At 46.5% G+C, this 27,369-nt stretch overlaps 1 protein-coding gene across 4 annotated transcripts in view; it reads right to left on the reverse strand.

Annotated features, from left to right (window-relative positions):
• The window catches only part of PAX7 (paired box 7), a 175,644-nt gene that overhangs the window by 60,316 nt on the left and 87,959 nt on the right, over positions 1-27,369 (reverse strand). For all 4 annotated transcript variants that reach the window (XM_060758790.2, XM_060758788.2, XM_060758789.2 and 1 more), the window contains exons 5-7: positions 16,027-16,226; positions 8,451-8,616; positions 6,093-6,289 (exon numbers count right to left, since the gene is read on the reverse strand). In XM_060758790.2, coding sequence (XP_060614773.1) covers positions 6,093-6,289; positions 8,451-8,616; positions 16,027-16,226 — 563 coding nt within the window. The remainder of the gene's footprint in view (positions 1-6,092; positions 6,290-8,450; positions 8,617-16,026; positions 16,227-27,369) is intronic.

Here is a 27,369-nt window from a genome sequence, read left to right on the forward strand (position 1 = left end):
CATAACGTCAATTCAGCAGAAGCGCAATTGCGAAACGCCTCCGTTTTGGAAGCCTATCTACGGAGACGTCCTTTGCAGGATCTGCAGTCCCGTTCCCGTCCCTTTCTATATCCCAAATAGGTCCCCATGGTTTTGTGCCACCGCCTGTCAAAACTCGCTTCTGAATTCCAGAGGTCGCTTGGCACCCCTTCCCGCCTCGTTTGCTCGCTTGCTCGCTGGCTCGCTCGGGCATTAATTGCTAATCTGCGGTTTTCTCTCCCTCTATCTGGCCTGCCCGGAGTCATCTCCCGGGTCCCCTTATTAATCACATAAGAAAGGGACCGCTAAACAACCCCCAAATTGGTTTTCCTCCCCCCGCCATCGAGGCAATTCTCCACAGTCCGTCCCTCTGGGCCACGTCAGGCGGGCCTTGCGCTCGGCACACAAAACGAGAGCGAAGAGGCGAGGGAGAAAGCCGAGAAGGCCTTGACGACAAGGTCTTTAGGACTGCGCAAAAAGTTCCCAAAAGTTTACGAAAGTCCTTCCTTGCGATTCTCTGCGACGTTGTTTCTCCACGTTGGTCAAAATGCCGCTCGGTTGCTATTCTATCGCGGGGAACAATAGGATTCTCCTTCTTCCGCAGTTGTGAGAACCCGCGATTCCTTCTTCCGCCCCAAAGGAATTCTTCCGGGAGGCCAAATGGGGGGAAAACGACATATTTCTCCCTTTTCTCTTTTCACATGGAGTCAATCCCCTTGTCGTGGAGGCCACGTTATTGACAGGACCAGGTGGCTTGGAAGCGGGGGACGCCGGGTTCAAAGCCAGGGGGAAAAACATAAAGGCAGAAAAGGAAAGAAAACACCAGCTTGGTGGGATTGCGGAGGTTAAAAGTTGAGCAAGGACTTTCACACATGATACTCAGCTGCCAGGAGAAAGTTGCGGTTGGGTTTTCTCAAATTGAGGGTGGGAAAACCAAGCTCCCTAATTGGCCTTCTTGGAACGAAAAGAATCAAGACTCTTTGAGAAATAGACCATACCACTTTGCAATAGTCATCAGGAAGACCCAGGGTCACCACAGTGGCCACAGAGTTCACTACGACTAGCCTTTGCTCATAGAAGCTCAGAGTACTCATAAGAAGGAGAAAGGTGGATGGATGGATGGATAGAAAAACAGGAAGATAGAAGGGTATATGGGTGGATCGGTAGCTAAGTAGATGGAATAGGTAAGTAGATATGTGGCTACTATCTCATCCATCTGAGATAGGATAGATAGATAGATAGATAGATAGATAGATAGATAGATAGATAGATAGATAGATAGGAGGATATATGGGTGGATAGGTAGATACTTATATGGATGGATAGAAAAATAGGAAGATAGAAGGGTATATGGGTGGATCGGTAGCTAAGTAGATGGAAGAATAGGTAAGTAGATATGTGGCTACTATCTCATCTATCTGAGATAGGATAGATAGATAGATAGATAGATAGATAGATAGATAGATACGATAGATAGATAGATAGATAGATAGATAGATAGATAGATAGATAGGAGGATATATGGGTGGATAGTTAGATACTTATATGGATAGAAGGATGGATATATATATGGGAGGACAAGCAGATAAGTAGATGAAAGATGGTAGGTAGATACTTGGATGGATGGATGGATGGATGGATGGATAGTTATATGGGTGGATACTCAGATAAGTACATGAACGATGGAAGGTAGATACTTGGATGGATGAATAGATAGATAGATATGGGTGGGTAGGCAGATAAGTAGATGAAAGATGCTAGGTAGGTAGATAAATGTATGAATAGAAATATGGGTGGATAGCCAGATAAGTAGATGAAAGATGGAAGGTAGATACTTGGATGGATGGATGAATAGATAGATAGATAGATAGATAGATAGGCAGATAGGTAGATGAATGATGGTAGGTAGGTAGATGGATGGATAGACAGGTAAGTAGATGAAAGATGTTAGGGTAGATACTTAGATGGATGGATAGATTGATAGATGATAGATGGATCAATAGGCAGATGATTATATGGATGGATGGATAGATGAAAGGACAGATAAATAGATATGTGGACAATAGGTGGATGGATGGATGGTTAATGAGACATAGACAGACAGAAAGATAGATAGATAGAGATAGCTAAATATAAGATGGATGGATGGACGGACAGACAGACAGGTAGATGGATGGAGGGATGGATGGATAGATGGACAGACTGACAGACAGATGGATTGATGGATGGACAGATGTAAGGATGGATTGACAGACAGATGGATGGATGATTGGATGGATGGATGGATGGACGAATGGATGAACAGACAGACAGGTAGATGGATGGATGGATGGATAGATGGACAGATGGATGGATAGATACATGGATGGATATATGGACAGACAGATAGATGGATGGATGGACGGAAAGAAGGACAGACAGATGGATGGATGAACAGACAGACAGGTAGATGGATGGATGGATAGATGGACAGACGGAGGGATAGATAGATGGATGGATAGATGGACAGACAGACAGATACATGGATGGATAGATGGACAGACAGATGGATAGATGGGCAGACAGACAGATAGGTACATGGATGGATAGATGGACAGACAGATGGATAGATAGATGGACGGACAGATGGACAAATGGAAGGACAGATGGACAAACAGACAGATAGAAAGATAGATGATAGATAGATGGGGATAGATGTATGAGAAGTAGATGGGAGAATAGAGTAGGTAAGTGAACCATGGGTTGATGGATAGATAGACTGAGAACATGAACCACAAGTGGCACACGTAATGGCGGCCTCCTGGGACCACAACTCCCAGAATCCCCCTAAATCTTGGAGCCTAGGAAGTCCTGGAGTGGCTTGCCCTCTCTGAGAAGGTCCTATGCCAGTGGAGGATGGGAGATAGAGTCGTAAGCGGGCATCATGTCGGCCTTTTTGCGCCGCGGCTCCTTGTCCGCCCGCCTCATTTCTGTGGCTCTCCGGCTCGCGCTTTTGTCCAAGTGTCGGCGAGTATAATAAGCATTGAAAATGAAGGCTTGGGAAGAAGGGAGCGAGAGATTTGGGAAGGAGGAGGAGGGGCGGGTGGGTGGGTTAAATAGCAAAGAATTAGGGGAGGAAGAAATAAAAAAAAAGAAGATCAGATGCAAATCACTAGTGGAAAGGAAATTATGTGCAATTACCCAAGGAGAGCGAGAGAGAGAGAGAGAGGAAAAAAAAGCCGGGCAGTTCTGCCCACCCTAGCCAACAAGATCTCATTAATAAGCAGAAAATAAGATTGAAATGGTGTGTAAAAGAGCTGGAAAAATGAATTTGAATGCTGCATTTGTCCACAATTACCCCCGCGTTCACACATATTTTATTGCAATTTCCGTCCTCTTTCCCCCTTATATTATTATTATTATTATTCTTAATCTTTTCCATCCCTCAAAGCAGATTGGGAGCGTCCCCGGCATTAGGGTTGCAAGGGGGAGCATTACGGCATTACGGATTTCCCTCCGCGCGTTCCTCCTCCTCGGCCCCGAGATGGCTTTCCCCGCAACGGATCACCATTCAGCGCCTCGGCTTACAAGCTAGTCCTGTGCCAAGAAGAAAAGGCCTGACCTTCTGAGGGAGAACGCCATCCTTCCCATTGAAAGCAAAGCAGGATTTGCAGACCATCTAGGCCCAGGTTGCCTCCGCCTGGCTCTCAACAGAGCCGGGATTTGAACCCATGTTGATGCCACCCTATGAGGATGCCTCTCGATTCATCTCACCTTATCTAAACCAAGGTGATTCGAGTGCTCTCCAGCTTGGCTTTGAATTGGAAGGAAACTCAAAGGTCATCTAGACCAATGAAAGGTCCTCTGGTATCATCATCATCATCATTATTCTATTTCTCTCCTGGTTGTCTTTGAGTTGGAAGACACTTCTCCATCCATCCATCCATCGATCGATCCATCCATCCATCCACTTCTCCATCCATCCATCCACTTCTCCATCCATCCATCCATCCATCCATCCATCCAGTCATCCATCCACTTCTCCATCCATCACTCCAACTTTGGATGGTGTCCAGTGTTCAAATCTTCACTCAGCCATGGAAACCCATTGGATAACCGCCCGCCCGTCCATTCATCTATTGATTCGCTTCTCCATCTACATCTCCATCCATCCACTTCTCCATTCACTTCTCCATCAATCCATCCACCCATCCACTTCTCCATCTATCACTCCAGCTTGGATGGTGTCCAGTGTTCAAATCTTCACTCAGCCATGGAAACCCATTGGGTAACCGCCCGCCCATCCATTCATCCATTGATCCACTTCTCCATCTCCATCTCCATATATCCATCCATCAATCCACTTCTCCATCCACTTCTCCATCCATCCACCCACCCACCCACCCATCCACTTCTTCATCCATCAATCCATCCACCCATCCACTTCTCCATTCATTTCTCCATCCATCCATCCATTGATCCACTTCTCTATTCACTTCTCCATCCATCCATTCATCCATCCTCCATCCATCCATCTATTGATCCACTTCTCCATTCAGTTTGCCATCCATCCATCCACTTCTCCATCCACTTCTCCATCCATCCATCCACCCATCTACTTCTTCATCAATCCATCCATCCACCCATCCACTTCTCCATTCATTTCTCCATCCATCCATCCATTGATCCACTTCTCTATTCACTTCTCCATCCATTCATCCATCCTCCATCCATCCATCCATCCATTGATCCACTTCTCCATTCATTTCTCCATCCATCCAGCCATCCAGCCATCCTCCATCCATCTATTGATCCACTTCTCCATTCATTTCTCTATCCACCCATCCACTTCTCCATTCACTTCTCCATCCATCCATCCATCCATCTATTGATCCACTTCTCCATTCTGTTCTCCATCCATCCATCCACTTCCCCATGAATCCATCCAATGAAAGGTCCTTTATTACTATTGTTGTTGTTGAAAGGTCCTTTATTACTGCTGCTGCTGTTGTTATCGCCATTATCATTAGCTTTGCTTTGAGTTGGAAGGGACCCCTGAAGGTTATCTAGTCCAACAAAAGGCCCTGCATTATTATTATTTGCTTGGCTTTGAGTTGGAAGAGAACTCCAAAGGTCATGTAGTCCAATGAAAGGTCAACAACAACAACAATAACAACAACAATAATTACCCTAGTTCTCTGCTACTTGGCTTGGAGTTGAGACTCCCCAAAGGTCATGTAGTCCAACCCTATTCTGCCATGTAGTAATAGACAACCAAAGCACCTTAAAAGAATCCTATCTGATTGGTTTGAAGGCCTCCAAAGAAGGAGAGCCTTTGTTCTGCTCTTAATAGCTCTTACAGTCAAGAAGTTCCTCCTAATGTTTGGGTGAGAATCTCTTTCCATGTAATTCGAACCTATTACTTTGGAGAAGCAGAGAACAAGCTGGCTCTGCCTTCTACCTGATTCCCTTCCAATAGCTAAGTCACGTCACTTCTCTGTCTCCTCCACGTAGCAGTTCCTTGGAGGGATTTATAGTTTCCAGACCTTTGCCCCTTTCCACCGCCCTCCCTACGTTGTCCGTGTCCTACTCGGACACAGGATTCATGAGGATGAATATCAAGAGCTCATTTCAAATGAAAAAAGGACTTCGTGATGGATTTATTTTTTCCGCCAGAAGCAAATCCCCCTCCAAACGATCCAAATTTCTACAAAGCCAGCTTGGTTTCAGCATTGGGACTTGGGTTCGAATCTCAACGCAACCACACTTTCTCAGCCTCAGAAAAACCCATGATACTGTTGCCATGTAACATCTTGAAGACACCCAACAACCACAACAAAGGACACGAAATACTGACGACAAAGTACACATTACGATCGTTTTTCAACTAATCTTCCATCGAGTCTCAACCAATTCAACATAGTTTGTGGCTCAAAAACAAAGTTTACGGAGTGGAACAACTACTTTCAAAGGAAGGACCACACAATGAAACAGGAAATAATACTTTCAAACCAGGAACAGAAGTTGTTTTTCATTGGCTATCACAGAGAAGACCATTTGGAAAAGAGGAGACACTGTGGGAAAACGTGGCCTACCTGAGGAGAGAGGCCATTGCTGACAGGGTTCATGTGGTTGGTGGGTGCCGTGGGGTTCATGAAGCTCTCAGAGTAGCTGGAGAAGCTGTGCCGCGGCCCGTAGGCCGAGCTGGAGTCTGCTGCCGCGGCCGCCAGCCCTCCCTGGTGCATGCTGGATGGCGGCAGAGGCTGGGGCCTGTGGACGGTGCTGCTCCCATCTGCTAAGGAAGAGAGGGGTCACCAGGAGGAACTATCTCCAATCATCTGCCCACTTGCCTATCCATCCAGCCATTGACTTGTCCATCCATCCATCTTTGAGTGTTGGTTGGAGACCAGGGTTCAAGTCTGCACTCGGGCATGGAAACCAACTGTCCATCCATCCATCCATCCATCCATCCATCCATCCACTTCTTCATCCAATCAACCATCCATCCACTTCTCCACCCACCCACCCACCCACCCTCCCTCCATCCACCTCTCCAGCTCTGGATGGAGTCTAATATTCAAATCTGCAGTCAGCCTTGGAAATCCATTGGGTAACCACTTGCCGGTCCATCCATTCATTCATTCATCCATCCACCCACTTCTTCATCCATCCATTTCTCCATTCACTTATCCATCCATCCATCCACTTCTCCATCCATATTCTACATTCACTTCTGCATCCATCCATCCATCCATCCATCCATCCATCCATCCACTTCTCCATTCACTTATGCATCCATCCGTCCTCTTCTATATTCACTTCTGCATCCATCCACTTCTCCATTCACTTATCCATCCATCCATCCTCTTCTATGTTCACTTCTCCATCCATCCACCCACCCACTTCTCCATCCATGCATCCATGTATCCATGCATCCATCAACTTCTCCATTCAATCATCCATCGATCCTTCCATCCATCCATTTCTCCATCCATTTCTCCAGGTTTGGATGGAGTCTAGTGTTCAAATCTACATTCAGCTACAGAAACCCATTGGGCAACCATCTCTCCATCCATCCTTTTCTACATTCACTTCTGCATCCATTCATCCACTTCTCCATCCATCCATCCATCCATCCATCCACTTCTCCATTCAATCATCCTTCCATCCATCCATTTCTCCATCCATCTCTCCAGGTTTAGATGGAGTCTAGTGTTCAAATCTACATTCAGCTACAGAAACCCATTGGGCAACCATCTCTCCATCCATCCTCTTCTACATTCACGTCTGCATCCATCCATCTACTTCTCCATCCATCCACTTCTCCATCCACTTATCCATCCATCCATCCATCCATCCTCTTCTTCATTCACTTCTCCATCCATCCATCCACCCACTTCTCCATCTACTTCTCCATTCAATCAATCATCCATCCTTCCATCCATCAATTTCTCCATCCATCTCTCCAGGTTTGGATGGAGTCTAGTGTTCAAATCTACACTCAGCTACAGAAACCCATTGGGCAACTATCTCTCCATCCATCCATCCTCTTCTACATTCATTTCTGCATCCATCCATCCATCCACTTCTCCATCCACTTATCCATCCATCCATCGCCTTCTACATTCACTCCTCCATCCATCCATCCATCCATCCATCCATCCATCCATCCATCCACTTCTCCATCCAATCAACCATCCATCCACTTCTCCATCCATCTCTCCAGCTCAGGATGGAGTCTAATGTTAAAATCTGCATTCAGCCTTGGAAATCCATTGGGTAACCACTCGCCGGTCCATCCATCCATTCATCCATCCTTCCATCCATCCACCCATCCACCCATCCACTTCTCCATTCACTTATCCATCCATCCATCCATCCATCCACTTCTCCATCCACTTCTCCATCCATCCATTCTCTTCTACATTCACTTTTCCATCCATCCACCCACTTCTCCATCCATCCATCCATCCATCCATCCATCCATCCATCCATCCATCCATTCATCCATCCATCCATCCATCCATTCATTTCTCCAAGTTTGGATGGAGTTTAGTGTTCAAATCTACACTCAGCTACAGAAACCCATTGAGCAACCATCTCTCCATCCATCCATCCATTGATCCACTTCTCCACTCACCCACTCACCCATCAATCCATCCATCTCAATCCCTTAAATGTACAACTTGGTTCTCATGTCTTATATCCCTTCCAGATGGGGTGGTTTCCCATGGACCATCTCTAGAGTGTTGGGCCCGGCTTCTTAGTGAAGACCAAAAGACCTTTCTTAGGTCACAGAGCAACTATTAATGTTGGTCCGTGATTGCCAGCAAGGACTCTACCGCCCATGTGCCTAAGACCTTACCCATATATGGGGCCAAATAGTCCCCGGTAAAAATGGATGAAGATGTATGAGAAAGAGATGATAGTCCACCCCGCTCCATTGCCTTCACCTTGGGAAAGAGTGGTCGTTGTGTAGGTGGAATCTGGAAGCTGGTACGGTGGCAAAGTCGGCATCCCGGTGGGTGGGAAACCCCCCGGGAGGAGGTGGTTGAAGGCCGCCAGCTGATTGGCCCCGGCTTGCTTGCGCCATCTTGCCCTTCGGTTGCTGAACCAGACCTGGAAGTTGGAGAGAGAGGAAGAACGTTGTGGGTGGGTGAGCCGTCAGGTGGGCCTTCCTTGGTGGGCCACCAACAGGATCTGCCACCAACCTTGGCATCTCTTGACTCGACCAAGCTGAGGCATTTCCTGTGACACCGATTTTACCCCGGAACGAAAGGATGGAGAGAGACATTCTCAGGGTTGCCATCCCGGTTTGGAGGCATGCCACGGTTGGGACGCTGGCCGAGAAATGCACAGCTCGGCTTCTGAGATGGTTGGGAGCTGAGATGGGAATGCAGCTGCTGCGTTGGCCGGGCCCCGAAGAGGCGATTGAATTTCACAGCAACGTGTGCGTGGGTTTTTTTTTGTGTGTGTACAAATTGTGAGAAAACGACCTCACTCCCCAAGGATCGGGGTGGGAAGGAAAGCCACCGGGTTGGGAACTCTACCACAAACTGGACCTCCTAAGGTTCTCTGAACCTCATACAGACCGCCTAAGGTTATCTAACTATAGTTATTGAGCCTTGGCTTTATTGCAGGAGATATTTTCAACCTGACATCCCTCGGATGTCCCTGGAAACCAAATCAAATAGTCCAAGGCCAACGTCAATAAGGATCTACAGTAGATGGTGAGATGGTTGACCATCAAGGAAACAGTGTTAGCTTCCAACTCGTCTGGTAGTATCAATTCTGACAGGTCTAAAGTTTCGCTCAAACTTTAAAAGAGATGATTCTGATTCCACAACTTATGGATCAAAACCCAGAGGAGGATCTATAGGCAGATGGTTCAATGATGGACCATCAAGACTTAGAAAGCTGAGCTAGATCTTTGGGTGTCCATCTTGTTTAGTATCATCAATTCTGGTGGACCTCTGGAGTTTCAGGTAGGATTCAGCTTCTTAGAGAACTTCATAAAGTCAAATCTCAGAGGAGGATCAATAGGTTAGATGGTGGACCATCAAGACCTAGATCGAGCTCCTTGGAGGACTCCATAAATCCATCCATCCATCATCTTCTACATTCACTTCCATAAAGTTTGGATCAAAACAGAGGTTCTACAGGTTAGATGGTGGACCATCAAGACCTACATCAAGCTCCTTGAAGAACTCCATAAACTTTGGATCTAAACAGAACTTCTACAAGTTAGATGGTGGACCATCAAGACCTAGATTGGGCTCCTTGGAGGACTCCATAAAATTTGGATCAAAATAGAGGTTCTACAGTTTAGATGGTGGACCATCAAGACCTAGATCAAGCTCCTTGAAGAACTCCATAAAGTTTGGATCAAAACAGAGCTCCTACAAGTTAGATGGGGGACCATCAAGACCTAGATTGAGCTCCTTGGAGGACTCCATAAAGTTTGGATCTAAACAGAGCTCCTACAAGTTAGATGGTGGACCATCAAGACCTAGATCGAGCTCCTTGGAGAACTCCGTAAAGTTTGGATCAAAATAGAGGTTCTATAGGTTAGATGGTGGACCATCAAGACCTATATCAAGTTCCTTGAAGAACTCCATAAAGTTTGGATCAAAATAGAGGTTCTACAGGTTAGATGGTGGACCATCAAGACATAGATCAAGCTCCTTGAAGAACTTCATAAACTTTGGATCAAAACAGAGCTTCTACAAGTTAAATAGTGGACCATCAAGGTCTACATCGAGCTCCTTGGAGAACTCCAGGCCACCTCTATGCAGAAACCCTCCCTGATTGACTTGTAAACTTCATGTCTAATCAATGCTGTTCAAGCTTGCTCATTGCAAGTGTGAATGTTGCAATTAACACCTTCCAAACAGAGGGCACCTCCAGGCAACAGAGGCTAGGCTACCTCTATGCAGAGACCCTCCCTGATTGACTTTGACTCTATGCAGATACCTCACTGATTGTCTTTGCAAACTTCATGTCTAATCAATGCTGTTCAAACTTGCTCATTGCAAGTGTGAATGTTGCAATTAACACCTTCCAAACAGAGGGCACCTCCAGGCAACAGAGGCCAGGCTACCTCTATGCAGAGACCCTCCATGATTGACTTTTGACTCTGTGCAGATACCTCACTGATTGGCTTTGCAAACTTCATGGCTACACAATGCTAGTCAAGCTTGCTAACTGCAACATTCATCCCACCCTGGTATATATATACTCTGCAAACAGAACCTCTGATGATGCTATTAGCCACAGGCGTGGGCGAAATGTCAGGAGAGAATGCTGCTGGAACACATTGGCCATACAACCGAAAAAACGCACAGCAATGTAGTGATTCCGGTTATGTAAGTCGTTGACAGCACGGCCGTAATGCGGGCGCAACTGACTCTGAAATTGCCCACTTGTTTTGACTTGGACACAAACCAAAGGAGGGCTTTCCATCCACAGTGGTGTCCTGGTCGCGGCGCTTGGCCCGAAATGGGGATTTGCACCACTGCCTATTTCCCAGGCCGGTCGAAATGCGTGGCGCAGCTGTTCTCCGCCCGCCGCGCATTCTTGCAAGCTTTTCTCACCCCAGCCTCCTGGCATCGTTGGTTTCTTCCCACTGGCCTTAATCCCACAAAACCCTTGTAAATATGTTTTGGGAAGGGAGAGGAACCCTCCCCGAGAGTGTTGCGCCTTGCGTCTGTCTCCGGCCTCCCTCCACACACCGAAAGAAACTTCTCCAAAGATGGCCAGGATCCTATCCATCCAGTTGAACTAACTACACTATGTAACATTCACTTCCTCATGTAACAACAACAACAACAACAACAACATATCCTATGTATTGTCGAAGGCTTTCATGGCTGGAATCACTAGGTTCTTGTAGGTTTTTTCGGGCTATAGGGCCATGTTCTAGAGGCATTCTCTCCTGACGTTTTGCCTGCATCTATGGCAAGCATCCTCAGAGGTAGAGAGGATGCTTGCCATAGATGCAGGCGAAACGTCAGGAGAGAATGCCTCTAGAACATGGCCCTATAGCCCGAAAAAACCTATAAGAACCTAGTAACATATCCTATGCCCTTGGGATGAAGAAGAAGAGGAAGAAAAACAACAACAACAACAACAACAGCAACAATATATCTTAGGTCCTTGGGAAGAAGAAGAACAACAGCAGCAACAACAACATATCCTATGCCATTGGGATGAAGAAGAAGAAGAAGAGCAGCAGCAACAACAACATATCCTATGCCTTTGGGAAGGAGAAGAAGAAGAACACCACCAACAACAACAGCAACAGCAACAACAATATAGCTTAGGCCCTTGGGAAGAAGAAGAGGAACAACAGCAGCAACAACAACATATCCTATGCCTTTAGGAAGGAGAAGAAGGAGAAGAGGAGGAGGAGGAGGAGGCAGAATAACAACAACAGCAACAGCAACAGCAATATAGCTTAGGCCCTTGGGAAGAAGAAGAACAAGAACAACAACAGCAGCAACATATCCTATGCCCTTGTGGAGGAGGAGGAGGAGGAGGAGGAGGAGAAGAAGAAGAAGAAGAAGAAGAAGAAGAAGAAGAGGAAAGATAACAACAACAACATATCCTTTGCCCTTGGGAAGAAGAAGAAGAAGAAGAAGAACAGCAACAACAACATATCCTATGCCCTTGGGAAGGAGGAGGAGAAGAAGGAGGAGGAGGAGGAGAAGAAGCAGCAGAAAGACAACAACAACAACAACAACAACAACAACAACAACATATCCTATGCCCTTGGGAAGGAGGAGGAGGAGGTGGAGAAGAAGAAGGAGAAGGAGAAGGAGAAGAAGAAGAAGAAGAAGAAGAAGGAAGACAACAACAACAACAACAACATATCCTATGCCCTTGGGAAGGAGGAGGTGGAGAAGAAGAAGGAGAAGGAGAAGAAGAAGAAGAAGAAGGAAGACAACAACAACAACAACAACAACAACAACAACAACATATCCTATGCCCTTTGGAAGAAGAAGATGAAGATGAAGAAGAAGAAGAAGAAGAAGAAGAAGAAGAAGAGCAACAGCAACAACAATATATCTTAGGCCCTTGGGAAGAAGAAGAAGAACAACAGCAACAACAACATATCTTATGCCCTTGGGATGGAGAAGAAGGAGGAGGAGGGGGAGAACAACAACAACATATCCTATGCCCTTGGGAAGAAGAAGATGAAGATGAAGACGAAGAAAAAGAAGAGCAACAGCAACAACAATATATCTTAGGCCCTTGGGAAGAAGAAGAAGAACAACAACAACAACAGCAACAACAACATATCTTATGCCCTTGGGATGGAGAAGAAGGAGGAGGAGGAGGAGGTGGAGGAGGAGGAGAAGAAGAAGAACATATCCTATGCCCTTGGGAAGAAGAAGAAGAAGAAGAAGAAGAAGAAGAAGAAGAAAAAGAAGGAGCAGAAGAAGAAGAAGAAGAAGAAAAAGAAGAAGGAGCAGAAGAAGAAGAAGAAGAAGAAGAAGAAAAAGAAGGAGCAGAAGAAGAAGAAGAAGAAGAAGAAGGAGCAGAAGAAGAAGAAGAAGAAGAAGAAAAAGAAGGAGCAGAAGAAGAAGAAGAAGAAAAAGAAGGAGCAGCAGAAGAAGAAGGAGCAGAAGAAGAAGAAGAAGAAGAAAAAGAAGGAGAAGAAGAAGAAGAAGAAGAAGAAGAAGAAGAAGAAGAAGAAGAAGAAGAAACATCAAAAGCAAAAACAATCTATCCTAGGCCCTTGGGAACAACAACAACAACATATCCTAGGCTTTTGTGAACAACAACAACAACGTACCTTAGACCCTTGGGGGAACAACAACAACAACAACATATCTTAGGCCCTTGGGAGGAAGAACAACAACAAAAACAATAGCAACAACAACATATCCTATGCCCTTGGGATGGAGAAGAAGGAGAGGAGGAGGAGGAGGAGGAGGAGAACAACAACAACATATTCTATGCCCTTGGGAAGTAGTAGAAGGAGAAAAACAACAACAAAAACAATATATCCTAGGTCTTTGTGAACAACAACAAAAACAACAACATATCTTAGGCCCTTGTGAACAACAACAACAACAATAACAATAATAGATCCTAGGTCCTTGGGAGGAGCCCGATATTCAGAGACGAACCTCAGACCCTTGAACCTAATGTGCATGTGTGCTGTGTTGTTGTGTACATGTAAATATTAGAATGAGACTACTACGGATGTAGTCATACTTTGAGTGAAGGCCTGGCCCCTGTGGCCTCCGTCTCCCTGGCAGCCCTGAAGCCTCTCAGCAGCTGTTGCGCTGCGGTTCCCAAGGCAAGGAGACCCACTTGAAAGGCATGCCCAAGGAAAGGGGGAGAGAATCCCATGGGGCTGACGTAAGTGATGACTAACGCGCCCCGTTTGCCCGACCGGGCTGTTGCTATTGTCTTCTCGAAGGCTTCCATGGCCAGAATCGCTGGAGGGCTGTGAGTTTTCTGGCCTGTACAGCCAATGTGTTCTAGCAGCATTCTCTCCTGACATTTCGCCTGCATCTATGGCTAATGCCATCTTCTGTATAAATGTAATAATGTCCAGGGTGGGAGAAAGAGCCCCTGTCTCTTTAAAGCAAGTGTAAATGTTGCAATTTTGCAAGCTTTGGTTAGCCACGAAGTGTGCAAAGTCAATCAGGGAGGGTATTTGCATGGAGGTAGCCTGGCCTCTGTTGCCTGGAGGCACCCTCTGTGGAATAATGTCTAGGGTGGGAGAAAGAACTCTTGTCTATTTAAATCGAGTGTGAATGTTGGAATTTGCAAGCTTGAATAGCACTGAGGAGCCATGAAATTTGCAAAGTCAATCAGGGAGTGTATTTGCATGGGGGTAGCCTGGCCTCTGTTGCCTGGAGGCACCCTCTGTGGAATAATGTCAAGGGTGGGAGAAAGAACTCTTGTCTATTTAAATCGAGTGTGAATGTTGGAATTTGCAAGCTTGAATAGCACTGAGGAGCCATGAAATTTGCAAAGTCAATCAGGGAGGGTATTTGCATGGAGGTAGCCTGGCCTCTGTTGCCTGGAGGCACCCTCTATAGAATAATGTCCAGGGTGGGAGAAAGAATTCTTGCCTGTATGAAGCAAGTGTGAATGTTGTAATGAGCAAGCTTGAATAGCATTGAGTAGCCATGAAATTTGCAAAGTCAATCAGGGAGGTAGCCTGGCCTCTGTTGCCTGGAGGCACCCTCTGTTTGGAAGGTATTAATAACAATGTTCACACTTGCAATGAGAAAGCTTGAATAGTATTGAGTAGCCATGAAGTCTGCAAAGTCAGTCAGGGAGGGTTTCTGTCTGGAGTTTGCCAGGCCTCTGTCACCTGGAGGCACCCTCTGTTTGAGAGGTGTTCATTGCAACATTCACACTTGCAACAAACATGTTTGAATGGATAGCACTGAGCAGCCATGAAGCTGCAAAGTCAATTTGGAAGGGTACATAAAAGTGAAGTCAATCAGAGAGGATAACTACATGGAGGTAGCCTGGTTGTTGTTGTCTGGAGGCACCCTCTGTTTGTTAAGTGTACCAGTTAACACTTCCCAAGCAGGGGATGCCTCCAGGCAACCCAGACCAGGACATCTCTCTGAAGATACCCTGCCTGATTGACTTTGCAAACTTCATTCACCTTGGCTTTCAACAGGCAAGGGTTCTTCCTCCCCACCCTGGACATTATTCCACAAAGGGTGCCTCCAGGCAAAAGAGGCCAGGTCACCTCTCTGCAGATACCCTTCCTGATTGACTTTGCAAACTTCATGGCTACTCAGTCCTATTCAAGCTTGCTCATTGCAAGTGTGAATGTTGCAATTAACATGTCTCAAACAGAGGGTGCCTCCAGGCAACCCAGGCCAGGCCATCTCTCTGCAGATACCCTTCCTGATTGACTTTGCATACTTCATGGCTACTCAATGTCATTCAGGCTTGCTCATTGCAACATTCACACTTGCTTTAAATGGACAAGGGTTCTTCCTCCCCACCCTGGACATTATTCCACAGAGGGTGCCCCCAGGCAAAAGAAGCCAGGCCACCTCTCTGCAGATACCCATCCCTGATTGACTTTGCAAACTTCATGGTTACTCAGTGCTATTCAAGCTTGCTCATTGCAAGTGTGAATGTTGCAATTAACGCGACCCAAACAGAGGATTTTTCCAGGCAACCCAGGCCAGGCCACCTCTCTGCAGATACCCTCCCTGATTGACTTTGCAAACTTCATAGCTACTTAATGCTATTGCAACATTCACACTGGTTTTCAAGAGACAAGTGTTCTTCCTCCCATATACATATACACTACCCACAGAACCATTAGCCACAGATGGTGGCGAAACGTCAGGAGAGAATGCTGCTGGAACACATTGGCTCAAAAAATGAGCTGCAACCCAATGGATGCTTTGACGTCATGGATACTCTGAGAAGATGGCCATCTGTTGGGAGGGCTTTGACTGGGTGGCAAGGGGTTGGACTGGATGATCTTTGGTGCATGTTGGAGGAAAATGGAAGGGAGGGAAAGAGAGGGAGTACCTGGACCCTGGCCTCGGTCAGCTTGGTCCTCTGGGCCAGTTCTTCCCGTGTGTAGATGTCCGGGTAGTGGGTCCGCTCAAAGGCCTTCTCCAGCTCCTCCAGCTGCTCGGCCGTGAAGGTGGTCCGGCTGCGGCGCTGCTTGCGCTTCAGGGGCAAGTCCGGCTCCGACTCCACATCCGAACCTTCGTCCAGCCGGTTGCCTACGGGCGGAAGGAAGGACGGCAAGAGAGAGAGAAGACATTACACCATCCATCTCTTTCTCCATATATCCACACACACATACAGTTCTCTATACATGGATCTCGTCTTGCATTGTACTATGAGGTCGACTTAGACATTTGTGTGCATACATATACATGTATACGTATATATACTTATATACATGGGTCTGCCTTGCATTATAATATTACCATCGACTTATACACAGACATACTCAGCTTCGTCCTTCATTGTGCAATATTGAAGTTGACTTATACATGAGGTTGACTGATGTACATATGGATGTATACGTATATATACACAGGTCTGTCCTTCATTGCGTAATTTTCCCATCGACACATACATGAGATCGATATATATTTTATCTATCTATCTGTCAAATTATTTATCTATCTCTCCATATGTATATGTGTCTGTCTTCTATGTATGTACCTATCTGTATATCTGTATATGTGTCTGCTATCTATCTATCTATCTATCTATCTATCTATCTATCTATCTATCTATCTATCTATCATCTCAATGTATCTATTTGTCTATATGTATTTGTGTCTTCTAAATATCTATCTGTATATCTGTATATGTGTCTGTTTTCTATGTTTCCGTGTATCTATCTATCTATCTATCTATCTATCTATCTATCTATCTATCTATCTATCTATCTATCTGTCTGTCTATAGGTATATGTGTCTTGTATGTATGTATGTATGTATGTATCAGTATGTATATGTGTCTGCTATCTATCTATCTATCTATCTATCTATCTATCTATCTATCTATCTATCTAATCATCTATCTGTCTGTCAATGTATCTATTTGTCTATATGTATTTGTGCCTTCTATGTATTTATGTATATATCTATCTACTGTATGTATCTATCTGTATATCTGTATATGTGTCTGTCATCTCTCCCTCGTTCTCTCTCTCTCTCTCTATCTGTCTGTCTATATGTATATGTGTCTGTCTATCTATCTATCTACCTATCTATCTGAATAGCTGTCTATCTGTCCATCCGTCCGTCCGTCCATCCATCTATCCATCGATCCGAATAGCTGTCTATCTGTCTATCTATCTATCTGTCTGTCTGTCTGTCTGAATAGCTGTCTATCTGTCTATCTATCTATCTGTCCGTCTGTCTGTCCATCCATCTGAATAGCTGTCTATCTGTCTATCTATCTGTCTGTCTGTCTGTCTGAATAGCTGTCTATCTGTCTATCTATCTATCTGTCCGTCTGTCTGTCCATCCATCTGAATAGCTGTCTGTCTGTCTGTCTGTCTGTCTATCTATCATTTATCTATCTATCTATCATCTATCTATGTCTGTTTATCTGTCTATCTGTCTATCTGTCTATTTGAATAGCTGTCTAGTTGTCCATCCGTCCGTCCGTCCGTCCATCCATCTATCCATCCATCCGAATAGCTGTCTATCTGTCTATCTATCTGTCTGTCTGTCTGAATAGCTGTCTATCTGTCTGTCTATCTATCTGTCCGTCTGTCTGTCCATCCATCTGAATAGCTAGCTGTCTGTCTGTCTGTCTGTCTATCTATCTATCATCTAGCTATCTATCTATCTATCATCTATCTATGTCTGTTTATCTGTCTATCTGTCTATCTGTCCATCCGTCCGTCCGTCCGTCCATCCATCTATCCATTCATCCGAATAGCTGTCTATCTGTCTATCTATCTGTCTGTCTGAATAGCTGTCTATCTGTCTGTCTATCTATCTGTCCCTGTCTGTCCATCCATCTGAATAGCTATCTGTCTGTCTGTCTGTCTATCTATCTATCTATCTATCTATCATCTATCTATGTCTGTCTGTCTGTCTGTCTGTCTGTCTATCTATCTATCTATCTATCTATCTATCTATCTATCTATCTGAATAGCTGTCTTATCTGTCTGTCCGTCTGTCCGAATAGCTAGCTAGCTGTCTCTGTCTGTCTGTCTGTCTGTCTATCTATCTATCTGAATAGCTGTCTTATCTGTCTGTCTGTCCGTCCGAATAGCTAGCTAGCTGTGTCTGTCTGTCTGTCTGTCTGTCTGTCTGTCTGTCTATCTATCTATCTATCTATCTATCTATCTATCTATCTATCGGATAGGACTATATGTCCTTTGACATGGACCCTTTCCTGCTTTTCCCGGCCAGGATGTAAACAAAGGCTTTTCTCCTTGTTTGCCAATATTGACACTCCGCTCGCCTCCCGCCGCCCTCTTTGGCTTGGCTAATGCGTCCAAAGAGGGCCAGGAATGAGACCCCCTCCTCCTCCCCCTCCTCCTCCTCCTCCCCCTCCTAGTCTGCCTTCCTCTCCACGCTTCCTCCGCAAATCCCCTCCCGCCTCCTGGCAAGGTACTCTTAGGCCCGAAAGTTAAATTAATCAACAGGATTAGGTGGGAATTGGCCACGGTGAGACCCTCCAGGTCCTCCCAGGAGCTCCTGCCTCCTCCTCAAGCACCCGGGAGCCGCATGGAAAGATGCGGCCTGCACGGCGGGCATGCGGGCGCATTCATTAAGCGCCCGAGCCTCATTGCCGGGCCTCTCCAAGGCAGCCCTCTCCAGCAAAGCCTCCCTCCTGGGTCCCATCTGGGTCTGCTTGGCATGCTGAGCCCTTCTTCCCGGCTTCCTCCTTGCCCGTCTCCAAAGCAGCTGCAGGAAGAAAGGGCCCAGCCTGGAAGCCAAGCGCATGGGGATGGTGGCCGTGCCAACGCCAAAGAGGACCACTTTGGCCTCCACGGGGTGGGGGACAACTTTGCAAAAAGTTGGAGAGGCAACTTTCTCGAATGCGGGATTTGCACTCGTAATCATCCGCCCAAGGATGCCAACGACAAATGAGCAAACAATAACGGACATAATATTTCGTGTCAGGAGCGACTTGAGAAACTGCAAGAGAATTGGCTGTCTGCAAGGACGTTGCCCAGGGGACGTTGCCCGGATGTTTTACCATGTTTCATATTCCCGCATGGGAAGCTGGAGCTGACAGATGGGAGCTCAGCCCACTCCCTGGATTCGAACAGCCAACCTTTACGTCAGCAGTCCTTCTGGTGTGAGAGAATTGGCTGTCTGAAGGGATGTTGCCTGGATGTGTGACTATCCTATGGGGGGCTTCTCTCATGTTCCCTCATGGGAAGCTGGAGCTGACAGGCGGGAGCTCAGCCCACTCCCTGGATTCCAACCGCCAAACTTTCAGTCAGCACTTCTGGTGTGAGAGAATTGGCTGTCTGAAGGGATGTTGCCTGGATGTGTGACTATCCTATGGGGGGCTTCCCTCATGTACCCGCATGTGAAGCTTGAGCTGACAGACAGAAGCTCAATCCGCTCCCTGGATTCGAATCGGCAACCTTTCAGTCAGCAGTCCTTCTGGTGTGAGCGAATTGGCCATCTGCAGGGATGTTGCCGCGGGGATGTTGGCCGGATGTTTTACCATCCTGTGGGAGGCATGTTTTATGTTCCCGCATGGGAAGCTGGAGCTGACAGATGGGAACTCAGCCTGCTCCCTGGATTCGAACCACCAACCTTTCAGTCAGCAGTCCTTCTGGTGTGAGAGAATTGGCCATCTGCAGGGATGTTGCCCTGGGGACGTTGCCTGGATGTTTTACCATCCTGTGGGAGGCATGTTTCATGTTCCTGCATGGGAAGCTGGCGCTGACAGATGGGAGCTCAGCCCACTCCCTGGATTCGACAGCCAACCTTTCAGTCAGCAGTCTTTCTGGTGTGAGAGAATTGGCTGTCTGAAGGGATGTTGCCCAGGGGATGTTGCCTGAATGTGTGACTATCCTGTGGGGGGCTTTTCTCATGTCCCCGCATGTGAAGCTGGAGCTGACAGACAGGAGCTCCCCCCATGACTTGAGAAACTGCAAGTCACTTCTGGTGTGAGAGAATTGGCTGTCTGCGGGGACGTTGCCCAGGGGACGCTGCCCGGATGTGTGACTATCCTGTAGGGGGCTTCTCTCATGTCCCCGCATGTGAAGCTGGAGCTGACAGACAGGAGTTCACCCTGCTCTCTGGATTCGAACCGCTGACCTTTCAACCGGCATCCTGCTGACACAAGGGTTTAACCCATTGTGCCAATGGAGGCTCTAATAATAATAATAACAATAATAATAATAATATATATTGGGGACTAACTTTTCAAAGTTTTGAAGGCCAAAGGAGGAACCTGCGATGTGTGATTTGAGAAGGACCTCAAGAGTATTTTCAGCAGTCGTGTGGAAGCAAAACGGTACGGCCTGCCCAATAAACCTATCCGTACAACAATATCCACCACTCGAGGATTCATTTCGGCGGCGTTCTCCGACCCGTCCCTTTCTCCCTCCTCGGGTTTTTCATTACAGTTTAACATAGTTTAAGGCTTGGCGGCGTGGAAAAAAAAACCAATCGCGTAATCGTTGATATGCGTTTTAATCTCGGCGTTCGGCGCCGGCGGAATGAGAGCGAGCGAGTGGCCCGAGAATACCAAGCAGGCGGGGAAAACGAGGGAGGGGAAAAGCCATTTGGAGCTCAGCTGGGGACCGGCACATGTTCTCGGGTGGGTGGAAGGCTCCCCCACTTCGCGGAGAGTTATTCAGGTCTGCCTTCGGAGGAGCAAACGCCTTGGAAATCTGGCTGCCTGCGAAGAAAAACTGTGGACCCAAATATCTGGAGACAAGACCCACATAGACCTTCCAGTAGGCCTACAAGATCTAGATAGACCTTTGAGACTCAGGTACATGGATCTTGAGGGCCTCCATAGGCCTTGAGACCGAAGAACCACAAAGACCATCTTGGTAGGCCTTCGAGACCAAAATAGGCCTTCCAAATAGGCCTTCAAGACCCACATAGGCCTTCAAGACACACATAGACCTTCCAGTAGGCCTACAAGATCCAGATAGACCTTTGAGACTCAGGTACATGAATCTTGAAGACCTCCATAGGTCTTTGAGACCCAAGAACCACAAAGACCTTCTGGGTAGGCCTTCAAGACCAAAATAGGCCTTCCAAATAGGCCTTCAAGACCCACATAGGCCTTCAAGACACACATAGACCTTCCAGTAGGCCTACAAGATCCAGATAGACCTTTGAGACTCAGGTACATGGATCTTGAAGACCTCCATAGGTCTTTGAGACCCAAGAACCACAAAGACCTTCTGGGTAGACCAAAATAGGTCTTCCAAATAGGCCTTCAAGGCCCACATAGACCTTCTGGGTAGGCCTTCAAGACACACATAGACCTTCCAGTAGGCCTACATGATCCAGATAGACCTTTGAGACTCAGGTACATGGATCTTGAAGACCTCCATAGACCCAAGAACCACAAAGACCTTCTGGGTAGGCCTTCAAGACCAAATAGGCCTTCCAAATAGGCCTTCAAGATTCACACAGACCTTCTGGGTAGGCCTCTAAGACACACATAGACCTTCCAGTACAAGATCCAGATAGACCTTTGAGACTCAGTTACATGGATCTTGAAGAACTCCATAGGCCTTTGAGACCCAAGAAATACAAAGACCTTCTGGGTAGACCAAAATAGGTCTTCCAAATAGGCCTTCAAGATTCACACAGACCTTCTGGGTAGGCCTCTAAGACACACATAGACCTTCCAGTAGGCCTACAAGATCCAGATAGACCTTTGAGACTCAGGTACATGGATCTTGAAGACCTCCATAGGTCTTTGAGACCCAAGAACCACAAAGACCTTCTGGGTAGGCTTTCAAGACCAAAATAGGCCTTCCAAATAGGCCTTCAAGACCCACATAGACCTTCCAGTAGGCCTACAAAATCCAGATAGACCTTTAAGACTCAGGTGGACCTAAATAGTTATCAACGGCCTATGGATGGCTTAGGTGGGTCTTAAAGATCCGTGTATCTTCAGGTCATCTGTTGACTAGTGGTGACCCCATTAATCTGCAGGTCTACTTGAGTCTCAAAGGTCTATCTGGATCTTGTAGGCCTACTGGAAGGTCTATGTGGGTCTTGAAGGCCTATCTGGGAGGCCTATCTTGGTCTTGAAGGCCAGCCCAGAAGGTCTTTGTGGCTCTTGCATCTCAAAGGCCTATGGAGGTCTTCAAGAACCATGTACCTTCAAGTCTCTTATTGACATATGGTGACCCCATGAACCTGCAGGACTACCTGGGTTTTGAAGGTCTATCTGCATCTTGTAGGCCTACTGGAGGGCCTATGTGGGTCTTGAAGGCCTATCTGGAAGGCCTATCTTGGTTTTGAAGGCCGGCCCGGAAGGTCTGTGTGGGTTTTGAAGGCCTATCTGTGTTTCAAAGGCCTACGGAGGTCTTCAAGATCCATGTACCTTCAAGTCACCCACTGACTAATGATGACCTCATAAATTTGAAGGTCTATCTGGGCCTCGAAGGTCTCTCTGGGTCTTGAAGATCTATTTGGCTCTTGAAGGTCTATGGAGGTCTTCAGGATCCATGTACCTTCAAGTCTCTTACTGACTTGGTGACCCCATGAATCTGTAGGTCTACCTGGGTCTTGAATGCCTACCTGGAAGGTCTATCTTGGTCTTGAAGACCTTCCTGGAGGATCTGTGTGCATCTCAAGGGTTTATGGAGTTGCTTGTGGAATAATGGTGATGCCATATGAGTTTTCTTAGGCAAGGAAGACTCTATGGTTGTTTCTATGAAGGCCTAAAGTAGTGCACTCTTATACACCTTCCATTTTGGTCTAGAAGGTCAATGTGGGCCTACAGATTCCTGTGGAAGGTTCTTTTTGACTGACTCAACTATGGAGTGACAGGCCCCAAAGGTCCCTTTCCTGATGGTTTGTAAGTGTTATCATGCAGCATTTTGGGGAAAGGGATGAAGACCAGATGTTGTGTGTCATGTTGCCGATCGACTTGTGTTGACCCCATGAATTTGGTAGGGCTTTCTTGCTCAGGGAAAGTGGTTTTGCTCATTCCTTTGTGTGAAGTGAGGCACTCTTGGGCAGAGAAGGCCCCAGAACTTGAAATACTACCCCATTGAGCCATGCCAGCCGCATTCAGTCCACAGCGTAGATGCACCCTTGGCTTCTAGGGAACGTTTCGGCTATTTATTGGGATCTGCAGAACTCTTCTCCAATGCTCCAGGGCCATTAAAAAGAGAGTCTTAAGAAAGGACTGGAAGGGGTGAGACCGAACCCCTTGGCGTGGCTCCCCTTCCCAGGGAAGAAAGGGAAGGAGGAGAGAATGGAAGTGACAGAAAGAAGAATTGGGGCGAGGAGTGAAAAGAAAGATACCCCTGCGCTCCGGGGCCCTTTATCAGCCCGCATTGTTTTCACCTTCGACACAAAGCAGCGGGGGGTCCCTTTTGGGGCTGATCTCTTTAGAAGGGCCTGGACAGGCACCTTAGGGGGCCTTCGGAGGCTGAATGGGGCGCTGACAGGCCGAAGGGAGATCAATACGCACCAAGCGCAACAACTCTGGGGCTCCGGGATGGAGGGGCGGCTTGAATATTAAGAGCTTTTGGGGGGAAGACCCTCAAGAGGATGGGGAGGGAAGGGAGGGGGGTCGAGGCGAAGGAGGAATCCTCTACACGAATGTGGAGGAATGGTGGAAAGGGGCACCCGTATTCATTCCAATGGGATCTATTCCGGGATTCCCAGGTTCCCAACCTTAGGGTTTGTCTACATGGTAGTTTGGTGTTGACACTCCTCAAAGAACAACTTCACCTTCTCCAAAGATTGGGGAGATGGCATTCTCGTTGGCCATGGGATCCAACAAGGCAATAGTTGGGAGAGAGATTGCATAGGAGATGAGGCTATAGAATCCTGGGAGTTATAGTTTGGCTTTGATGTTCCCTCAAAGCACAACTTTGCCTTCTACAGAGATTGGGGAGATGGTTTGTGATCAACGGCCTTCTCGTTGGCCATGGGATCCAACAAGGCAATAGTTGGGAGAGAGATTGCATAGAAGATGATGCTATGGAATCCTGGGATTTATAGTTTGGGGGAAGAGATTGGGTGGGAGATGATACTATGGGATCCTGCGAGTTATTGTTTGGCTTTGACGCTCCCTCAAAGCACAACATTGCCTTCTCCAAAGATTGGGGAGATGGTTTGCGATCAACGGCCTTCTCGTTGGCCATGGGATCCAACAAAGCAATAGTTGGGAGAGAGATTGCATAGAAGATGAGGCTATCGAATCCTGGGAGTTATAGTTTGGCTTTGACGCTCCCTCAAAGAACAACTTCACCTTCTCCAAAGATTGGGGAGATGGTTTGCAATCAACGGCCTTCTCGTTGGCCATGGGATCCAATAAGGCAATAGTTGGGAGAGAGATTGCATAGGAGATGAGGCTATAGAATCCTGGGAGTTATAGTTTGGCTTTGATGTTCCCTCAAAGCACAACTTTGCCTTCTACAGAGATTGGGGAGATGGTTTGTGATCAACGGCCTTCTCGTTGGCCATGGGATCCAACAATAGTTGGGAGAGAGATTGCATAGGAGATGATGCTATGGAATCCTGGGAGTTATAGTTTGGCTTTGACGCTCCCTCAAAGCACAACGTTGCCTTCTCCAAAGATTGGGGAGATGGTTTGTGATCTACGGCCTTCTCGTTGGCCATGGGATCCAACAAGGCAATAATTGGGAGAGAGATTGCATTGGATATGATGCTATGGGATCCTGGGAGTTATAGTTTGGCTTTGACGCTCCCTCAAAGCACAACGTTGCCTTCTCCAAAGATTGGGGAGATGGTTTGTGATCTACGGCCTTCTCATTGGCCATGGGATCCAACAAGGGAATAGTTGGGAGAGATATTGAATAGGAGATGATGCTATGAAATCCTGGGATTTATAGTTTGGGGGAAGAGATTGGGTGGGAGATGATACTATGGGATCCTGGGAGTTACAGTTTGGCTTTGACGCTCCCTCAAAGCACAACATTGCCTTCTCCAAAGATTGGGGAGATGGTTTGTGATCTACGGCCTTCTCGTTAGCCATGGGATCCAACAAGGCAATAATTGTGAGAGAGATTGCATTGGATATGATGCTATGGGATCCTGGGAGTTATAGTTTGGCTTTGACGCTCCCTCAAAGCACAACGTTGCCTTCTCCAAAGATTGGGGAGATGGTTTGCGATCAACGGCCTTCTCGTTGGCCAAGGGATCAAACAAGAGAGATTGCATAGGAGATAATGCTATGGAATCCTGGGATTTATAGTCTGGGGGAAGAGATTGGGTGGGAGATGATGCTATGGGATCCTGAGAGTTATAGTTTGGCTTTGAAGCTTCTTCAAAGCACAATGTCGCCTTCTCCAAAGATTGGGGAGATGGTTTCCACAATAGCTACACTAGGATCAATGGCTTTCTTATTGGCCATGGGATCCAACAAGGCAATAGTTGGGCAAGAAATTGGGTGGGAGATGATGCTATGGGATCCTGGGAGTTATAGTTTGGCTTTGACACTCCTTCAAAGCACAGCATTGCCTTCTCCAAAGATTGGGGAGATGGTTTCCACAATCGCCATATTAGAATCAACAGCCTTCTCATTGGTCATGGCAATTGTTGAGCAACAGATTGGGTGGGAAATGATTCTATGGAATCCTGGGAGTTGTAGTCTGGCGTAAACACCCTATCAAAGAATGGTGTCATCTCATCCAAAGATTTGGGAGATGGTTTCCACAATAGTTGCATTTGGATCAATGACCTTCCAGTTGGGATCCAACAAGTCAATGGTTGGAAGTCAACCGTTGGCCAAGTGGTTGGGTGGGAGTTGACTTCTAAGGTCCAAGATCTAGGGGATCCTTTAACTGTAGGATCTGATCCATCTCAATATGAGTTTACAAGTTGTAGATGTATGGCCCATCCTTTCGAAAGGTCCTATGGGAAGACACAAACACATCATCTGCATAGATAACATATTATATAGGATCACAGAACGTTTGGACCAATTGCATTGGGGTTTGGTGGCATCAGAAGACCTTCTGATAGTTCCTTCCTTTCGCCATCAAAGAAGTCGAAGAAGGAATGGGATGTATGCGACGCCTATAGAAAGAACTCGAAACTTGTATGAGAGAGCCCAGATTTAAGGAGACGCAGCAGAACCAATGCGCTTCCAAGGCCCGCCCTTTTGAATAGACACGGCTGTCATCCACGCGGCGGGTGGACAATGCAAAAGGGATGTAAACGTTCTCTCATTATCATCTTCTATAGGTCCCTCTCCCCATCAACTCCATGGGAAAGCCAGCCCGTTTGGCTCCCTCCCGCCTCCACTTCAACGGCTTCAAAGTCTTTCACCCTCGGAGAGCAGAAAGTTGGGAGACACACTCCCCCATTCCCATATTCGTGTTATCGGACACTATCGTATAATACGTGTATACTTTCCCAGGGGATATTTTTGCCTCCTGCTTTCAGGAGCTCCACTTTTGTGCTTCTGGGGCACCAAATGACCATTTGGTACACCAACGACAGAGTCTATATGCAACAATAGAAAAAAAAAATAGAGAGATAATCAGAAAGTTAGGTAGAAATATATTTGATGGATAGGATAGGGTAGATAGATAGATCAACAGGTAAACTGACTCTGACTGTGAGAGCCGTTCAGCAGTGGAACTCTCTGCCCCGGAGTGTGGTGGAGGCTCCTTCTTTGGAAGCTTTTAAGCAGAGGCTGGATGGCCATCTGTCAGGGGTGATTTGAATGCAATATTCCTGCTTCTTGGCGGGGGGTTGGACTGGATGGCCCATGAGGTCTCTTCCAACTCTTTGATTCTATGATTCTATGATTCTAAACATATTGGATATATAGGTAGGGTAGATATATTGAATGGATGGATGGATGGATGAAGGGATGGATCGATAGCTAGACAGATAGATTTTATAATGGATGATGGAGGGATATATTAGGTAGGTAGATACTGGATGGATGATAGGAAGATATATTTGTTGGATAGATAGATCAATAGGTAAATATATTGGATAGATAGGTAGGTGGGTCGGTAGATATATTGGCTGGATGGATAGACAGATAGATGGGATATTGCATGGATGGAGGGATAAATGGATGGTATATTAGATGGATGGATGGATTAGCTAGCTAGCTAGATAGGATATTGGATGTATGGGTGGACAGATAGATATATTAGATTAATAGATGGATGGTATATTGGATGAATGGATGGATAGATAGATAGACATATTAGATGAATGGATGGATGGATAG

This window comes from Anolis sagrei, chromosome 13, assembly GCF_037176765.1.
Source record: "Anolis sagrei isolate rAnoSag1 chromosome 13, rAnoSag1.mat, whole genome shotgun sequence".
Classification (NCBI taxonomy): Eukaryota; Metazoa; Chordata; class Lepidosauria; order Squamata; family Dactyloidae; genus Anolis; species Anolis sagrei.